At 47.9% G+C, this 19864-nt stretch overlaps 1 protein-coding gene across 1 annotated transcript in view; it reads right to left on the bottom strand.

The window, feature by feature from the left end:
• The window catches only part of LOC311129571 (serine/threonine-protein phosphatase 6 regulatory ankyrin repeat subunit C-like), a gene marked incomplete at both ends in the record, with an annotated part of 66098 nt that extends 47176 nt beyond the window's left edge, over positions 1-18922 (bottom strand). Inside the window, 4 exons of the mRNA XM_084161909.1 lie at positions 1929-1999; positions 2300-2378; positions 6610-6693; positions 18896-18922. Coding sequence (XP_084018035.1) covers positions 1929-1999; positions 2300-2378; positions 6610-6693; positions 18896-18922 — 261 coding nt within the window. The remainder of the gene's footprint in view (positions 1-1928; positions 2000-2299; positions 2379-6609; positions 6694-18895) is intronic.
• Between the last annotated feature and the right edge of the window lie 942 nt (positions 18923-19864).

Here is a 19864-nt window from a genome sequence, read left to right as displayed (position 1 = left end):
CTGTCCTCTCCTCGCCTGTCCTCTCCTCGCCTGTCCTCTCCTCGCCTGTCCTCTCCTCGCCTGTCCTCTCCTCTCCTCGCCTGTCCTCCCCTTGCCTGTCCTCTCCTCGCCTGTCCTCTCCTCTCCTTTCCCATCCTCTCCTCGCCTGTCCTCTCCTCGCCTGTCCTCTCCTCTCCTCGCCTGGCCTCTCCTCGCCTGTCCTCCCCTCGCCTGTCCTCTCCTCGCCTGTCCTCTCCTCGCCTGTCCTCTCCTCGCCTGTCCTCTCCTCACCTTTCCTCGCCTGACCTCTCCTCTCCTCGCCTGTCCTTTCCTCTCCTGTCCTCTCCTGTCCTGTCCTCTCCTCGCCTGTCCTCTCCTCGCCTGTCCTCTCCTTCCCTCGCCTGTCCTCTCCTCGCCTGTCCTCTCCTCTCCTCTCCTGTCCTCTCCTCGCCTCGCCTGACCTTTCCTCGCCTGTCCTCTCCTCGCCTCGCTGTCCTCTCCTCGCCTGTCCTCTCATCTCCTCGCCTGTCCTCACCTCGCCTGTCCTATCCTCTCCTTGCCTGTCCTCTCCTTGCCTGTCCTCCCCTCTCCTTGCCTGTCCTCTCCTCGCCTGTCCTCTCCTCTCCTTTCCCATCCTCTCCTCGCCTGTCCTCTCCTCGCCTGTCCTCTCCTCGCCTGTCCTCTCCTCTCCTCGCCTGTCCTCCCCTTGCCTGTCCTCTCCTCGCCTGTCCTCTCCTCACCCGTCCTCTCCTCTCCTCGCCTGTCCTCTCCTCGCCTCTCCTCGCCTGTCCTCTCCTCGCCTGTCCTCTCCTCGCCTGTCCTCTCCTCGCCTGTCCTCTCCTCGCCTGACCTTTCCTCGCCTGACCTCTTCTCTCCTCGCCTGACCTCTTCTCTCCTCGCCTGTCCTGTCCTCTCCTGTCCTCTCCTCGCCTGTCCTCTCCTCGCCTGTCCTCTCCTTCCCTCGCCTGTCCTCTCCTCTCCTGTCCTCTCCTCGCCTCGCCTTTCCTCGCCTGACCTCTCCTCTCCTTGCCTGTCCTCTCCTCGCCTGTCCTTTCCTCTCCTCGCCTGTCCTCTCCTCTCCTGTCCTCGCCTGTCCTCTCCTCGCCTGTCCTCTCCTCGCCTGTCCTCTCCTTGCCTGTCCTCTCCTCTCCTGTCCTCTCCTCTCCTCGCCTGACCTTTCCTCGCCTGACCTCTCCTCTCCTCGCCTGTCCTCTCCTCGCCTGTCCTTTCCTCTCCTCGCCTGTCCTCTCCTGTCCTCTCCTCTCCTTGCCTCTCCTGTCCTGTCCTCTCCTTCCCTCGCCTGTCCTCGCCTGACCTCTCCTCTCCTTGCCTGTCCTCTCCTCGCCTGTCCTTTCCTCTCCTCGCCTGTCCTCTCCTCTCCTCTCCTGTCCTCTCCTCTCCTGTCCTCTCCTCGCCTGTCCTCTCCTCGCCTCGCCTGTCCTCTCCTTGCCTCGCCTGTCCTCTACTCTCCTGTCCTCTCCTCGCCTCGCCTGACCTTTCCTCGCCTGACCTCTCCTCTCCTCGCCTGTCCTCTCCTCGCCTGTCCTTTCCTCTCCTCGCCTGTCCTCTCCTCTCCTTGCCTCTCCTGTCCTGTCCTCTCCTTCCCTCGCCTGACCTCTCCTCGCCTGTCCTCTCCTCTCCTGTCCTCTCCTGTCCTGTCCTCTCCTCTCCTCGCCTGTCCTCTCCTGTCCTGTCCTGTCCTCTCCTCTCCTTGCCTCTCCGCCACAGATCATAATGGTATTTTTAGGCAGTTTAGCTTCTTACCACCTGTGTCTCAGCATGAGGCCCTAAGAATGTGTCGCCATGCTGTTTGCTGCCTGTCACTGTGCGGCATGAGGTGTGTGTGTGTGTGTGTGTGTGTGTGTGTGTGTGTGTGTGTGTGTGTGTGTGTCAGGGCCACAGTATGCATGAGTAGATCCTGTGCAGTGTGTGTGTATCAACTGACCCACCTCACTACAGGATGCCACCGCGCGGTGGAGAGGGGTAAGCCACATATTGTCTTTGGCGTTGACCCGTGCCCCTAGAGAGAGATGGAGAGAGAGAGTGAGAGAGGGATAGATGGAGAGGAGAAAGAGGGATAGATAGATGGAGAGAGAGACAGAGAGAGAGGAAAATGGAGGAAGAGAGAGAGAGACAGGGAGAGAGATGGAGAGAAGGAGAGAGAGTAAAGGAAAGATCTTGGAGCCACATTGTCCAAACAATCTGTGATAAAAGCTACTTTCTACTCCATCAATTTAAACTGTATTCTGTTATTATAGCTAAGGCTGTAAAGCAGGGGATAGAGTGTGAAGAGAAAGACGGGGGGAGGAGGTTGGTTTACCGGAGAGGATGAGAAGCTCAGTGATCTCAGCATCACCCAGGAAGGCTGCAGCGTGGAGCGGGGTGCGCTTCTCTGCATCCTGACGGAGAGAGAGAGATGGAGAGAGAGATGGAGAGAGAGAGTTTGCCACATGTGCCGAATACAACAGGTGTAGACATTACCGTGAAATGCTTACTTACAGCCCTTAACCAACAATGCATTTATTTTTAATTAAAAAGTAAAATAAAACAACAAGAACAAAAGTGTTGAGAAAAAAAGAGCAGAAGTAAAATAAAATAACCGTAGGGAGGCTATATACAGGGGGGTACCGGTGCAGAGTCAATGTGCGGGGGCACCGGCTAGTTGAGGTAGTTGAGGTAATATGTACATGTGGGAGTTAAAGTGACTATGCATAAATAATTAACAGAGTAGCAGCAGCGTAAAAAGATGGGGTGGGGGTGGGGGTGGGGGGGCAGTGCAAATAGTCAGGGTAGCCATGATTATCTGTTCAGGAGTCTTATGGCTTGGGGGTAGAAGCTGTTGAGGAGCCTTTTGGACCTAGACTTGGCACTCCGGTACCGCTTGCTGTGCGGTAGCAGAGAGAACAGTCTATGACTAGGGTGGCTGGAGTCTTTGACAATTTTGAGGGCCTTCCTCTGACACCGCCTGGTATAGAGGTCCTGGATGGCAGGAAGCTTGGCCCCTGATGTACTGGGCCGTACGCACTACCCTCTGTAGTGCCTTGCGGTCGGAGGCCGAGCAGTTGCCATACCAGGCGGTGATGCAACCAGTCAGGATGCTCTCGATGGTGCAGCTGTATAACTTTTTCAGGATCTGAGGACCCATGCCAAATCTTTTCAGTCTCCTGAGGGGGAATAGGCTTTGTCGTGCCCTCTTCACGACTGTCTTGGTGTGTTTGGACCATGATAGTTCGTTGGTGATGTGGACACCAAGGAACTTGAAGCTCTCAACCTGTTCCACTACAGCCCTGTCGATGAGAATGGGGGCGTGCTCAGTCCTATTTTTTTTCCTGTAGTTCACAATCATCTCCTTTGTCTTGGTCACGTTGAGGGAGAGGTTGTTATCCTGGCACCACACGGCCAGGTCTCTGACCTCCTCCCTATAGGCTGTCTCATCGTTGTCGGTGATCAGGCCTACCACTGTTGTGTTGTCGGCAAACTTAATGATGGTGTTGGAGTCTTACCTGGCCATGCAGTCATGGGTGAACAGGGAGTACAGGAGGGGACTGAGCACGCACCCCTGAGGGGCACCCGTGTTGAGCATCAGCGTGGCAGATGTGTTGTTACCTACCCATACCACCTGGGGGCGGCCCGTCAGGAAGTCGAGGATCCAGTTGCAGAGGGAGGTGTTTAATCCCAGGGTCCTTAGCTTAGTGATGAGCTTTGAGGGCACTATGGTGTTGAACGCTGAGCTGTAGTCAATGAATAGCATTCTCACGTAGGTGTTCCTCTTGTCCAGGTGGGAAAGGGCAGTGTGGAGTGCAATAGAGATTGCATCATCTGTGGATCTGTTGGGGCGGTATGCAAATTGGAGTGGGTCTAGGGTTTCTGGGATAATGGTGTTAATGTGAGCCATGACCAGCCTTTCAAAGCACTTCATGGTTACAAACGTCAGTGCTACGGGTTGGTAGTCATTTAGGAAGGTTATCTTAGTGTCCTTGGGCACGGGGACTATGGTGGTCTGCTTGAAACATGTTGGTATTACAGACTCAGTCAGAGACATGTTGAAAATGTCAGTGAAAACACTTGCCAGTTGGTCAGCACATGCTCGGAGTACACGTCCTGGTAATCCGTCTGGCCCTGCGGCCTTGTGAATATTGACCTGTTTAAAAGTCTTACTCACATCGGCTACGGAGAGCGTGATCACATAGTCATCCGGAACAGCTGGTGCTCTCATGCATGCTTCAGTGTTGCTTGCCTCGAAGCGAGCATAGAAGTGGTTTAGCTCGTCTGGTAGGCTTGTGTTACTGGGCAGCTCGCGGCTGTGCTTCCCTTTGTAGTCTGTAATAGTTTTCAAGCCCTGCCACATCTGATGAGCGTCAGAGCCGGTGTAGTACGATTCAATCTTAGTCCTGTATTGACTCTTTGCCTGTTTGATGGTTCGTCGGAGGGCATAGCGGGATTTCTTATAAGCGTCCGGGTTAGAGTCCCGCTCCTTGAAAGCGGCAGCTCTACCCTTTAGCTCAGTGCGGATGTTGCCTGTAATCCATGGCTTCTGGTTGGGGTATGTACGTACGGTCACTGTGGGGACGACGTCATCGATGCATTTATTGATGAAGCCAGTGACTGATGTGGTGTACTCCTCAATGCTATCTGAAGAATCCCGGAACATGTTCCAGTCTGTGCTAGCAAAACATTCCTGTAGCTTAGCATCTGCGTCATCTTTTTTATTAACCGAGTCACTGGTGCTTCCTGCTTTAGCTTTTGCTTATAAGCAGGAATCAGGAGGATAGAGTAATGGTCAGATTTGCCAAATGGAGGGCGAGGGAGAGCTTTGTATGCGTCTCTGTGTGTGGAGTAAAGGTGGTCTAGAGTTTTTTTTCCTCTGGTTGCACATTTAACATGCTGGTAGAAATTAGTAGAACGGATTTAAGTTTCCCTGCATTAAAGTCCCCGGCCACTAGGAGCGCTGCCTCTGGATGAGCGTTTTCCTGTTTACTTATATCCTTATACAGCTCATTGAGTGCAATCTTAATGCCAGCATTGGTTTGTGGTGGTAAATAGACAGCTATGAAAAATATAGATGAAAACTCTCTTGGTAAATAGTGTGGTCTACAGCTTATCATAAGATACTCTACCTCAGGTGAGCAAAACCTCGAGACTTCCTTAGTATTTGATTTTGTGCACCAGATGTTGTTTACAAATATACACAGACCGCCACCCCTTGTCTTACCGGAGTCAGCCGTTCTATCTTGCCGATGTAGCGTATATCCCGTCAGCTGTATGTTGTCCATGTCATCGTTCAGCCACGACTCGGTGAAACATAAGATATTACAGTTTTTAATGTCCCGTTGGTAGGATAACCGTAATCTTAGGTAATCTAATTTATTCTCAAATGATTGAACATTGGCTAATAGGATTGATGGAAGAGGCAGTTTACTCGCTCGCCGTCGGATCCTTACAAGGCACCCCGACCTACGTCCACGATATCTCTGTCTCTTTCTCCTGCGAATGACGTGGATTTGGGCCTTGTCGGGTGTCTGTAGGATAACCTTTGCGTCTGACTCGTTGAAGAAAAAATATTCTTCCAATACGAGGTGAGTAATCGCTGTCCTGATATCCAGAAGCTTTTTTTGTTATAAGAGACGATGGCAGAAACATTATGTACAGAATAAATTACAAATAACGCGAAAAAACACACATAATAGTACAATTGGTTAGAGGGCTGTAAAACGGCAGCCATCTTCTCCGGCACCATCAGTTTAACGTTGTGAACAGAGTGCCCCATGGTGGCGTTGGGGTTATGGTATGGGCAGGCATAAGCTACGGACAGCGAACACAATTGTATTTTCTCTATAGCAATTTGAATGCACAGAAATACCGTGATGAGATCCTGAGGCCCATTGTGAGGCCCATTTTTTAAAAGATATCTGTGACCAACAGATGCATATCTGTATTCCCAGTCATGTGAAATCCATGGATTAGGGCCGAATGAATTTATTTCAATTGACTGATTTCCTCATATGAACTGTAACTCAGTAAAATATTTGAAATTGTTGCATGATGCGTTTATATTTTTGTTCAGTATACAATGGCGAGGGAAACACTGCCAGAGGCAATGGATAGGACAGTTAGCTCAGAGTGGACACAGAGCTGGCCTAGCAGAGAAGAGGCTCTAACAGTCAGTATCCTATGGGATGAGCTAATCTAATGGCTACTGGCTGTGTTACAGCGCTGTGCCAAAACATCCATTGTCCTGGTGGCCACTTGCCAGTTAGCACACAAAACAACTCCTCAAATCCATCTGGCCCAGCCCTCCACTGCCTCTCAAACAAAAAAACACATCTAAACTGGACAAAGACAGAGTTGTCGTTGTAGTGCCTCTGATAGCAGCCAACAGTCCGTAGAGGAGACTAAATACCCAGAGAAGAGAATGAAGGTTGGAAACAGCCTATGTCCTGTCCTGCTGGAGCCGCTAAGAATATCTCTGTGCTGTTGTAAATAAACATAGGTTTGACCTTTTGCCCATACTGACCCCTGGGCCTTGGCCCACACAGGAAGTGCACAGAGAGAGGAAATAGTAGGGCTGTTTTATTCAGCATTCCCTCTGCTCTGGAGCATGGAGGTACGGTGAATGTCTAGTGGTCTTACCAGAGCGTTGATGTCTTCTGATTTGTAGATGAGCATGCGTATCTCCTCAGGGTCTCCATTGAAGATGGCCTGAACCAGAGGAGGCTGAGACAGAGAGAGGAGAAAGGGTCAGAGCCTGGGGTCGTTCACTAATCCTCCTCTATAGACCCTGGGGTCGTTCACTAATCCTCCTCTATAGACCCTGGGGTCATTCACTAATCCTCCTCTATAGACCCTGGGGTCGTTCACTAATCCTCCTCTATAAACCCTGGGGTCGTTCACTAATCCTCCTCTATAGATCCAAGGTCGTTCACTAATCCTCCTCTATAGATCCAAGGTCGTTCACTAATCCTCCTCTATAGATCCAAGGTCGTTCACTAATCCTCCTCTATAGATTTTACATTTTAGTCATTTAGCAGACGCTCTTATCCAGAGCGACTTACAGTTAGTGAGTGCATACATTTTTTTTTTATATATATATTTTTTTTTTTTCATACTGGCCCCCCGTGGGAATCGAACCCACAACCCTGTTGTTGCAAACGCCATGCTCTACCAACTGAGCTACATCCCTGCTGGCCATTCCCTCCCCTACCCTGGACGACGCTGGGCCAATTGTGCGCCGCCAAACCACCCGGTCACGGCCAGCTACGACAGAGCCTGGATTCGAACCAGGATCTCTAGTGGCACAGCTAGCACTGCGATGCAGTGCCTTAGACCACTGCGCCACTCGGGAGGTATATATCGATCCAAGGTCGTTCACTAATCCTCCTCTATAGATCCAAGGTCGTTCACTAATCCTCCTCTATAGATCCAAGGTCGTTCACTAATCCTACATAATAGAACAGTAAAGGAAACCTTCATTGCTCTCAGATGACATTCAAACATCAGCACAAGTGGATACATGTCTCAAACAGAAGCAGGGCTAATGCAAGTCTCCCTAAATACTGATCAAGTCTATCTTCAATATGTGTCTAAACAATCACCCTGAAATAAATCTCAAGGTATCAGATTTATCAGCTGTATGTGTGTTAACAAGGAAAGAGGAGGAAAGAGGGGAGAGGTCCTTCACATGGAATTAGAGCATTGCCAGCATTAGCAGCTGTGTGACCCTTCACTCTGCTTAAAAAAGCTGGAGAAGTGAGTGACTGAGTGAGACTCACTGTAGGCCTACATCTGGTATAGGCCTAGTGGTGTAGTTAAGACTGTTGTGGATTTAATAAGACAACTGTATGAGGTTATTTACAGAGGGAAATAAAGTCCTCCAACTCTACAAGGGAACAGCACAGCAGCATATAAACATTAATCTTAGTCTCGTGTAGTGAGTGAAGTCACAGTGCTCTCTCCAGTCTCTCTCGCAGACCTAAATAAAGGTCCCGGACATCGCTGGCATGCAGGCACAAACTTTCTTTGTCAATCAGTACTAGGCTTTAGATCAGCAGGCTCAGTCAGCTTTCTGAGAAACACACTGGACTGACTGACTGACTGGATACGACATGGGGGTAGACAGGCCGACTATAATGAGTCTGGTCATGTCCACGTTCCAATACTTCTAAAATGGATCCTTCCTCCCTTTCAGTTTTTGATAGGTGATAGCAATGTAATGGAAACTCTGCCTTCCTTTATCCAAGAACACCCAGATCAGCGATTACCTCACAGAAGGGAGAAAAGAAGGGTGCCTTCTAAAAGTATTTGAACAGGACCTACCTAGCCCCAAGTCTTTGTGACAGACAAGGGGAGACATGATTCTGAGAGCGAGAGACTGGGGTCATGGCTAGAAGAGATACAGCTTTTGTCAAATTAATGTCAAAAGTTGACATTTTTGGCATTTCTAGCTAACCCTAACACTTTTCCTAACCTTAACCTAATTCTCTTAACCTGCTGCGTAAGTTCTCCTAACCTGCTACAAAAAGTCAAATTTGACAAAAGCTGTATCCAATCAAGTCACAACCACAGACTGGTCCCATATGGAAGCTGCTTCTGGGTGCTGCAGAGCAGTGGCCCCTGACTATCATCATGTGATGATGACTGACAGGAAAATTGTTTCCACAGCCTGTCAGTTACATACAACATAAAATTCAATGATGACAGAGAGGAAGACAATTGAGTCAGAGCCCTGACTGACTGAGCCCTATGCACCACAGAGTCAGGCCAGAACATGTTGCTGCTTCTGAACTTCCTGTCCCTCCTCCAACTTACCGCCTCACTTCCTGTTACACTCTGTCACCTTCTCAGAGTTTACACGCAGAGGAAGCCTAGCTCAGACAACATTTTCAGTTCTGCTTGTGGGCCACACACACACACTGACTAATCCTACATTCTGCAAAATCCTACACACAAAATCAAATCAAATCAAATTCTTTGTCACATGCGCCTTACAGTGAAATGCTAACTTACACGCCCTTAACCAAAAACACAGTTTTAAGAAAAATAAGTGTTAAGTAAAAAATAGATAAGTAAAAAAATAGATATAATAATAATTGAAGAGCAGCAGTAAAATAACAGTACCGAGCTATATTGTAGCGGGTGATGTTGAACGGAGTCAGGCGCAGGAGAGGAAATCACGGAATGAATGGTTTATTCAAATAAACAGAGGTACGCAGCTATGCGTAATATACACCAGCACTGGGGAAGACAAAGCACATGGGTGAATATCCCGGCAATACACAATACAAATCCAGCTCCACCGAGCTACATATCCTCTACAATGAACAATAACACACAAAGACATGGGGGCAGAGGGAACACTTATACAGGTACTGATGAGGGGATATGAACCAGGTGTGTGTAATAAACAAGACAAAACAAATGGAATGATGAGATGAGGAGCGGCAGTAGAAGGCCGGTGACGACGAACACCGAAGCCTGCCCGAACAAGGAGAGGAGGCAGCCTCGGAGGAAGTCGTGACATATATACAGGGGGTACCGGTACAGAGTCAACGTGCGGGGGCACAGGTTAGTTGAGGTAATTGATGTAATATGTACATGTACATGTAGGTAGAGTTATTAAAGTGACTATACATAGATAATAAACAGAGTAGCAGCAGTGTAAAAGACGGGGGGGAGGACAATGCAAATAGTCCGGGTAGCCATTTGATTAGCTGTTCAGGTGTCTTATGGCTTGGGGGTAGAAGCTGTTAAGAAGCCTTTTGGACCTAGACTTGGCGCTCCGGTACCGCTTGCCGTACTGTAGCAGAGAGAACAGTCTATGACTAGCGTGGCTGGAGTCTTTGACAATGTTTAGGGCCTTCCTCTGACACCATCTGGTATAGAGGTCCTGGATGGCAGGAAGCTTGGCCCCAGTGATGTACTGGGCCGTACGCACTACCCTCTGTAGTGCCTTGCGGTCGGAGGCTGAGCAGTTGCCATACCAGGCAGTGATGCAACCAATCAGGATGCTCTCGATGGTGCAGCTGTATAACTTTTTGAGGATCTGAGGGTCATTGCCAAATCTTTTCAGTCCCCTGAGGGGGAATAGGCTTTGTCGTGCCCTCTTCACGACTGTCTTGGTGTGTTTGGACCATGATAGTTTGTTGGTGATGTGGACACCAAGGAACTTGAAGCTCTCAACCTGCTCCACTACAGCCCTGTCGATGAGAATGGGGGCGTGCTCGGTTCTCTTATTTTTCCTGTAGTCCACAATCATCTCCTTTGTCTTGATCACTTTGAGGGAGAGGTTGTTATCCTGGCACCACATGGCCAGGTCTCTGACCTCCTCCCTATAGGCCGTCTCATCGTTGTCGGTGATCAGGCCTACCACTGTTGTGTCGTCGGCAAACTTAATGATGGTGTTGGAGTCGTGCCTGGCCATGCAGTCATGGGTGAACATTGAGTACAGGAGGAGACTGAGCACGCACCCCTGAGGGGCCCCCGTGTTGAGGATCAGCGTGGCAGATGTGTTGTTACCTACCCTTACCACCTGGGGGCGGCCCGTCAGGAAGTCCAGGATCCAGTTGCAGAGGGAGGTGTTTAATCCCAGGGTCCTTAGCTTAGTGATGAGCTTAGAGGGCACTATGGTGTTGAACGCTGAGCTGTATTCAATGAATAGCATTCTCACGTAGGTGTTCCTTTTGTCCAGGTAGGAAAGGGCAGTGTGGAGTGCAATAGAGAATGCATCATCTGTGGATCTGTTGGGGCGGTATGCAAATTGGAGTGGGTCTAGGGTTTCTGGGATAATGGTGTTGATGTGAGCCATGACCAGCCTTTCAAAGCACTTCATGGCTACAGACGTGAGTGCTACGGGTCGGTAGTCATTTAGGCAGGTTACCTTTGTGTTCTTGGGCACAGGGACTATGGTGGTTTGCTTGAAACATGTTGGTATTACAGACTCAGTCAGGGACAGGTTGAAAATGTCAGTGAAGACACTTGCCAGTTGGTCAGCGCATGCTCGGAGTACACGTCCTGGTAATCCGTCTGGCCCTGCGGCCTTGTGAATGTTGACCTGTTTAAAGGTCAACAGGTAGCTCAGTTGGTGTAGCTCAGTTGGTAGAGCATGGCGCTTGCAATGCCAGGGTTGTGGGTTCGATTCCCATGGGGGGCCAGTATGAAAAAATGTATGCACTCACTAACTGTAAGTCGCTCTGGATAAGAGCGTCTGCCAAATTACTAAAAATGTAAAAATGTCTTACTCACATCAGCTACAGAGAGCGTGATCACACAGTTGTCCGGAACAGCTGATGCTCTCATGCATGCTTCAGTGTTGCTTGCCTCGAAGCGAGCATAGAAGTAATTTAGCTCGTCTGGTAGGCTTGTGACACTGGGCAGCTCGCGGCTGTGCTTCCCTTTGTAGTCTGGTGGGAAGCACTAGCTGGTGTAGTACGATTCAATCTTAGGCCCTAAAGCCTAACGACAGTTTAACTACAGTCTAACTACAGTCTCTCCACGTCCCAGTTTTTCCATGGAGATCTAAACAGCCACAGTGGTCACTCTGCTGGAGGAGCAGTGATTTATGGGAATGGGGCACACAGATTGATTGAATCCTCCACACAGATTGATTGAATCCTCCACACAGATTGATTGAATCCTCCACACAGATTGATTGAATCCTCCATACAGATTGATTGAATCCTCCACACAGATTGATTGAATCCTCCACACAGATTGATTGAATCCTCCACACAGATTGATTGAATCCTCCACACAGATTGATCCAGAATGTTTTCCCGCCTTTTGCCACGAGCTGTTCTCTCCCTTACCATCGGCAGAAGGTATCAGAGCATGAGGTCTGATACTAACAGGCTCAGAGACAGTTTCTATCTAAAAGCCACTTGTACTGGACTGACCACCTGCTCGGATTCTCAGCACCTTAACACACATGCACTCACTCGTGCACACACCCACACAGACACACACACATATATACATTCATGCTACACACACATCACAACTGCAGTTTCCAGACTCTTATTATACTGCTCAGTTTATACACTGCCCCCCATCCCCCCCCCCCCTTCCCCAATACATGTGTAAATATTGGACTATAAATTGTGCCTTCCTGTATTATATTGATGCTAAAATGTTTATTCTATTCTACTGAGCCATTTACTTCTTATCTTTTTTATTTCTTATTGTTGTTGCATTGTTGAGAATAACCTGCAAGTAAGCATTTCATTGGACAGTGTATACCATGTGTATCCTGTACATACGACTAATAAAACCGTTTTAGCATTGCCAGCGCCATTGAGGACTTGCACCATTTTTAAGTAGTCAACTGGGTGGGACTTCCTATGGGTTAAGGAAGGATCACATGATTCCATCCAGGTCATCAGGAGGGATCAGCCAATGAATTATGCTTCTGAGCAAACATTCCATAACTGCAGGTGGCAGTAAATTGCCAACCTTGGCTTTATACCCATTTAAAACAACACACTCCAGGTGGTAGCATGCACCCTTTCAGTTTGTTTACCAACTCATAGAAGTAGTAGAAGAAGAAAATGGACTACTTCAAAATGGAGATGGCCTTAATGTCGCTGCCCGTGCACTCACATATGCCATAATGGGACAGTTACAAAGAAGAGTCCTCTATCATTCTCTATGATGTGGCCAGTTCACAGTCACACGAGAACTTACATTTTACATTTTAGTCATTTAGCAGACGCTCTTATCCAGAGCGACTTACAGTTAGTGAGTGCATACATTTTCATACTTTTTTTATACTGGCAAAGTTTAAGAGAAGAGCTGTGCCTTTAAAACAGAGAGGTTTTTTGCTATCTCTTTCAAGTCCTCACACACACACACATACAAAAACAGCTGGCATCACCTACTGGTCACAATGCTGCTGTCTGTCACTCTTTGTAATTGCAATGGGGACTTGGGGAACAGTGCTACCAAGCGTGGGGGGAGGGAAGAAGAGAGGAGGGGTCCTGGCTATAAGTGAGCAGCCGTCCTGAATGAGGAGATTCCCCAAACCACACCACCCCTCCAGGCAAAACAAAAATCTCTAACACTGAGCCCATTGTTGCCACGGCACAGGCACAGCACACTACCCTCATGTTCCTCCCTCGCCCTGACTCCAAACGCCAATGAATGTTCTCAAACGATCCTTTGTCCAATAGGAGAGTGGCAGCTTCCTTGTCTACATTTAGAACACCATTAGGGTCAGCATCTTAAATCAACTAGTCCTGTCTCAAAGGGTCCCAATGGAACCAAGAGGGGCCCCCAGAATTTGACAAAACAAATGGATGTCCCCCCCCCCCACCCATCTCTCTCTGTTCTGCCCTCATCCTACACAAACTTCCTGTATCTGATAAAAACTCTGTTTTCATTCTTTGAACTGCAAACAACACATGCAATCATGTCACACACACATTTTGGGCTTTGGATTTTCCTTCCATAAGGATGGTGAATATAATAGCTGCATTGGTATTGATACCCGAGGGTACAGAACAGATCTGAATCTCCACCCCCACAGCACAGCTCCAAAATTAGAAGCTGCTGATGCCGATGATGTCCCACTATAAATTCATTTCAGAAATAAAACTATAGGGCGCGTGACTGTGTTTTTCTCAAACCCTTACTGTCGGCGGTGAGAGAGAAAATAGATATGTGTGTGTGTGTGTGTGTGTGTGTGTGTGTGTGTGTGTGTGTGTGTGTGTGTGTGTGTCAGTAAACGCACGGGTCGTGTGTGCGTCACCTGTTAAGGACATATTGCAATCTTGACACGGGAAGGTCAGCAGCATTCAAATAAATAAAAACATAATAAGAAAACTGAAAAGACAACATATCATGTCATGAGCATCCTTCAGCCCCCGCTTCCGAACAAACCCACACACCAACGCACACACACTGTGATGAGGTGTGAATGAAGGAGTCAGGCGCAGGAGGATAAAACACAGAAGTCCAGAGTTTATTCCGTTTACATAAATAAAACGTTACCCAGCGTCAATACGAAACTATCACAAGGGAAATATTCCACCTTGGCAATAACAAATGGAAGAGTAGCTTAACCGAGCTACTCACTCTCACAATGAAACAATCACTCACAAAGACAAGGGGAACAGAGGGAACTAGACTAGGCTAGACAATCTGGACCCTTTCTTTCTAAAACTAGCCGCCGAAATTGTCGCAACCCCTATTACTAGCCTGTTCAACCTCTCTTTCGTAACGTCTGAGATCCCCAGAGATTGGAAAGCTGCCGCGGTCATCCCCCTCTTCAAAGGGGGTGACACTCTAGATCCAAACTGTTACAGACCTATATCCATCCTGCCCTGCCTTTCGAAAGTTTTTGAAAGCCAAGTTAACAAACAGATCACCGACCATTTCGAATCCCACCGTACCTTCTCCGCTATGCAATCCGGTTTCCAAGCTGGTCATGGGTGCACTTCAGCCACGCTCAAGGTCCTAAACGATATTATAACCGCGATCGATAATAGACAGTACTGTGCAGCCGTTTTCATTGACCTGGCCAAGGCTTTCGACTCTGTCAACCACCGCATTCTTATTGGCAGACTAAATAGCCTTGGTTTCTCAAATGACTGCCTCGCCTGGTTCACCAACTACTTCTCAGATAGAGTTAAATGTGTCAAATCGGAGGGCCTGTTGTCTGGACCTATGGCAGTCTCTATGGGGGTGCCACAGGGTTCAATTCTTGGGCCGACTCTTTTCTCTGTGTATATCAATGATGTCGCTCTTGCTGCTGGTGACTCTCAGATCCACCTCTACGCAGACGACACCATTTTGTATACATCTGGCCCTTCATTGGACACTGTGTTAACAAACCTCCAAACGAGCTTCAATGCCATACAACACTCCTTCAGTAGCCTCCAACTGCTCTTAAACACTAGTAAAACTAAATGCATGCTCTTCAATCGAACGGTGCTGGCACCCGCCCACCCGACTAGAATCACTACTCTCGACGGGTCTGACCTAGAGTATGTGGACAACTACAAATACCTAGGTGTCTGGTTAGACTGAAAACTCTCCTTCCAGACTCACATTAAGAATCTCCAATCCAAAGTTACATCTAGAATCGGTTTCCTATTTCGCAACAAAGCCTCCTTCACTCATGCTGCCAAACATGCCCTCGTAAAACTGACTATCCTACCGATCCTTGACTTCGGCGATGTCATTTACAAAATAGCCTCCAACACTCTACTCAGCAAATTGGATGTAGTCTATCACAGTGCCATCCGTTTTGTCTCCAAAGCCCCATATACTACCCACCACTGTGACCTGTACGCTCTTGTTGGCTGGTCCTCACTACATATTCGTCGCCAAACCCACTGGCTCCAGGCCATCTATAAATCACTGCTAGGCAAATCCCCGCCTTATCTTAGCTCATTGGTCACCATAGCAACACCCACCCGTAGTATGCGCTCCAGCAGGTATATCTCACTGGTCATTCCCAAAGCCAACACCTCCTTTGGCCGCCATTCCTTCCAGTTCTCTGCTGCCAATGACTGGAACAAATTGCAAAAATCTCTGAAGCTGGAGACTCTTATCTCCCTCACTAACTTTAAGCATCAGTTGTCAGAGCACCTTACCGATCACTGCACCTGTACACAGCCCATCTGAAATTAGCCCACCCAACTACCTCATCCCTATATTGTTATTTATTTTGCTCATTTGCACCCCAGTATCTCTATTTGCACATCATCTCTTGCACATCTATAATTCCAGTGTTAATACTAATTGTAATTATTTTGCACTATAGCCTATTTATTGCCTTACCTCCATAACTTGCTACATTTGCACACACTGTATATATATTTTCTGTTGTATTTTTGACTTTATGTTTTGTTTTACCCCATATGTAACTCTGTGTTGTTGTTTTTATCGCACTGCTTTGCTTTATCTTGGCCAGGTCGCAGTTGTAAATGAGAACTTGTTCTCAACTGGCTTACCTAGTTAAATAAAGGTGAAATAAATAAATAAATAAAAATTATACACATACTAATTAGGGGAACGAGCACCAGGTGTGTGTGATTGACAAGACAAGACATTACAAGTGGAGTGATGAGAATGGGATCGGCAGTAGCTAGTAAGCCGGTGACGACGAACGCCAAAACCTGCCCGAACAAGGAGGGGAGGCATCCTCTGCGGAAGTCCTGACACACACGCATACTTCCAGACGAACAACCCCATGGGGATCCAGTAAGAAGAAAAATGAAGAAAAGGAGGATGTCAAGACCTAATAACTTCCTGTCTCTTCCCTTCTCTGGAACACAGAGGAACACAGATGACTAAATGATTCAAATGTATTAGACTGGACAACACTCACTGGACCGTACAGGGTCACTCACTGGACCGTACAGGGTCACTCACTGGACCGTACAGGGTCACTCACAAGGTCACTCACTGGACCGTACAGGGTCACTCACTGGACCGTACAGGGTCACTCACTGGACCGTACAGGGTCACTCACAAGGTCACTCACTGGACCGTACAGGGTCACTCACTGGACCGTACAGGGTCACTCACTGGATAGTACAGGGTCACTCACTGGATAGTACAGGGTCACTCACTGGACCGTACAGGGTCACTCACTGGACCGTACAGGGTCACTCACAAGGTCACTCACTGGACCGTACAGGGTCACTCACTGGACCGTACAGGGTCACTCACTGGACCGTACAGGGTCACTCACAAGGTCACTCACTGGACCGTACAGGGTCACTCACTGGACCGTACAGGGTCACTCACTGGATAGTACAGGGTCACTCACTGGATAGTACAGGGTCACTCACTGGACCGTACAGGGTCACTCACTGGACCGTACAGGGTCACTCACTGGACCGTACAGGGTCACTCACTGGATAGTACAGGGTCACTCACTGGACCGTACAGGGTCACTCACTGGATAGTACAGGGTCACTCACTGGACCGTACAGGGTCACTCACTGGACCGTACAGGGTCACTCACTGGACCGTACAGGGTCACTCACTGGACAGTACACACATAGAGCCATACACTTGTATAATCTCTCTGCAAACATACACGTCCGTTACAACCTGTGCTAACTCAAACAACCCACTGAGAATAACCAATGCTGGTTTGAGAGCACACACAGTGGTGCCTTCCTCACATAGGCTTAAGTCAGATGTACAGGCGAGATAGGCCCTCGGATCACTTCCTGCAACTGCTGTTCTACACAGTTCCGACTGGGCTGATCTATAGATAAAGGCCTGGGATAAGGGACAGAGGAAGGACAAACAGCAGCAGCATTAGCATTCGGTCTCACAGACAATACTGAGCCTCTGTATCCCTATGTGGCCTGGAGTTTTTCCTCACCATGTAATTTACCGACCCTATAGGCAACAGTGACTACGGTCTGGTTTCAATTATGAACTATTTTGCCATAGAGGAACTACGTCGCTGCCTACATCACTACTTTATCTGCTAGGGAAAAAATACAAAATAGAGCTAGCAAGATGGAGATCATGGAGGTTATTTCGCAAGTGGCTAGCTTGCATCAACTACCTTCACTAAAACCACTGCAAAGATTTTGCCCGCAAACTTTGGTTTTGAATCGCGACGTTCTGGCATGTCTGCCTCGTGATTCGTTGGGAGAGTTGTCTATCTGAAGAGGACCCACCCCTGAACAATTTATTTTCCATTATCAAAGTCGCCAAAAGAGTCCATCATTGAAACCAGACAATAGTCACTGTTGCCAGGGTCGGGTTTTAGGGACTGGTCAGGTCATGTGTTCAAGATGAACTCCAAGCCCAACAAGACTGGACTGAGTGAGGACTCAGAGGACCCCTGTACTGTAGCTGTTGTCATTATTGTCTGCTTGACCCTGTTACTCAGCACCTTTGGAACAAAAACCATCTCAGATATGTGTGTGGTGCAGCGATACGCCATCCCATCTGGTTTGCGCTTAGTCCCACTATCATTTGTTTTTCAACAGGACAATGACCCAAATCATACCTTCAGGCTGTGTAAGGGCTATTTGACCAAGAAGGAGAGTGATGGAGTGCTGCATCAGATGACATGTAGCTCAGTTGGTAGAGCATGGCACTTGCAACGCCAGGGTTGTGGGTTCGATTCCCACGGGGGGCCAGTATGAAAAATGTTTTCACTCACTAACTGTAAATTGCTTTGGATAAGAGCGTCTGCTAAAATGTAAAATGTGACAGCAACATTGCATTGTGGTCAATGGCTGCAAAAAGATAGTCCCATGCTCTGATGGTGAAGTTTGACGTTGGTGACACAAATAGGTCATTTTGCTCAACATCCTATACTCTTCTCGCTGACTACAATTTAGGAAGAGAGAAATTAGGAACTTGACTAGACAAGCCCAAAATGCAGAACACATTCTTTTGACAAAAAGAATGCACCAGTAAAAACTTCACAGATCATAACAGGTGCCGACAGCAACATAATTCATGGAGACGATAATGGAATTCACAGCTGAATTCCGGTGGCACGTGGCGGTGACTCCACCGGGGTATAGCTTGCAGAAGAGCCATCAGAATGTCAATCCGAATCCGTTGCCCTAATTTTAAAACGGTAAGGAGAACAAAGAACAAGGGAAATACTGCAAATGCAACAACAAAATGCGATAACACACACCGCCCAATTTCATTCACAGCGCGAGATGCCCGGCACACCTCCTCGCTCGCGTAGCGAACCGCAGCTGTTCCTCTGGGCACCAGAAAAACAATTTCCTCTCACTTGCCAGCGATGCATGAAAATAATTTCTCAATTATGTAACGTTTACAAAAACATTATGCTTGCCCGAGACCTACTTGGGCATTTATTTATATCAACAAAGTAGCCACTATCGCAATGCATAATGAGGAAAGCTTATAGACTATCTACATATAACGTTAAGGAAATATGAATTATTTGTAAAATTGGCATAGCTACCTGTTCGACGAGTTTTAGAACAGCCATAATAATCTCGATCAGTTTGGTCAGCACATCAACACACTCCCTCGAATATCAGATCATGCAATTATCTTGGAATAATACTGCAGTTCAAAATCTGCTATTTTTCCTCTTGTAGTCACTCTTTGTTGATGCAGCAGTCAGGGAAGTGAATCGTGCATCAATAATGTTTCATTTTCTGATGCAACGCAGAACCTGTCAGGGCCCGGGCTGTATCACGGCCCCATGGCCTGCTCCACTGACACTATCTGCGGCGAGGGGGAGTCGCGTCAGCCGCCGCCACAGTGTGTGAAGGGAGGAGCGGAAGAAGGAAAAGCTTCTCCAGCTCTACCGACTGATGTAAACAATCCGCATTTACAGCTTCTGCACGGGGGAATTTCTCTTTAAATTACCAAACACTCCTTTCTCACTTTGCAGCTCCGAAAATCTTCCTGTGTATGTAAAACGGGTAAACTGAGATTGCACAGGAAAATCAAGCCTCTCGCTCTCCTCCACTCAGATACAGAATTTGAGGAGAGTCATCGCCGATTGTCAGCGCCAACGCTCGGTAGAGCGCTCCCTCTGCTGCCCTCATGTGGCTAGAATAGGAAAAACAACTATTTGGAGTAAAGTCAGAGATGGGTTTGTAAATTGCTTTGGTAAATGTTCAGTGGCCTACAGATGCACTACAGGTGAATTACCTACAATTGTAGATATATGAATTTGTAACAAACAGGTTCGTTTCTTATCATCAATCTGAAATGCCCTTATGTCTTTATGCCTTCATCTCTGTGTACAGTATCAACATATCTGTTTACTGTTGCCTCTCTCTCTCTCTTTCTCAACACCCACACACCACCTTTCGCACTGTCAGCAGGTTCAGGAAGATGCATTCCTGAGTTTATTGTGTTTTGGAGCACAAACAGGAAATGTGTCTCCGAATCAGTCATTACCATTCTAGGTCTGGAT

The sequence above is a fragment of the Coregonus lavaretus genome (assembly GCF_964263955.1).
Source record: "Coregonus lavaretus genome assembly, chromosome: 5".
Taxonomy (NCBI): Eukaryota; Metazoa; Chordata; class Actinopteri; order Salmoniformes; family Salmonidae; genus Coregonus; species Coregonus lavaretus.
Note: the sequence above shows the minus strand (reverse complement) of the source record. Positions and strands in the feature narration are given on the sequence as shown.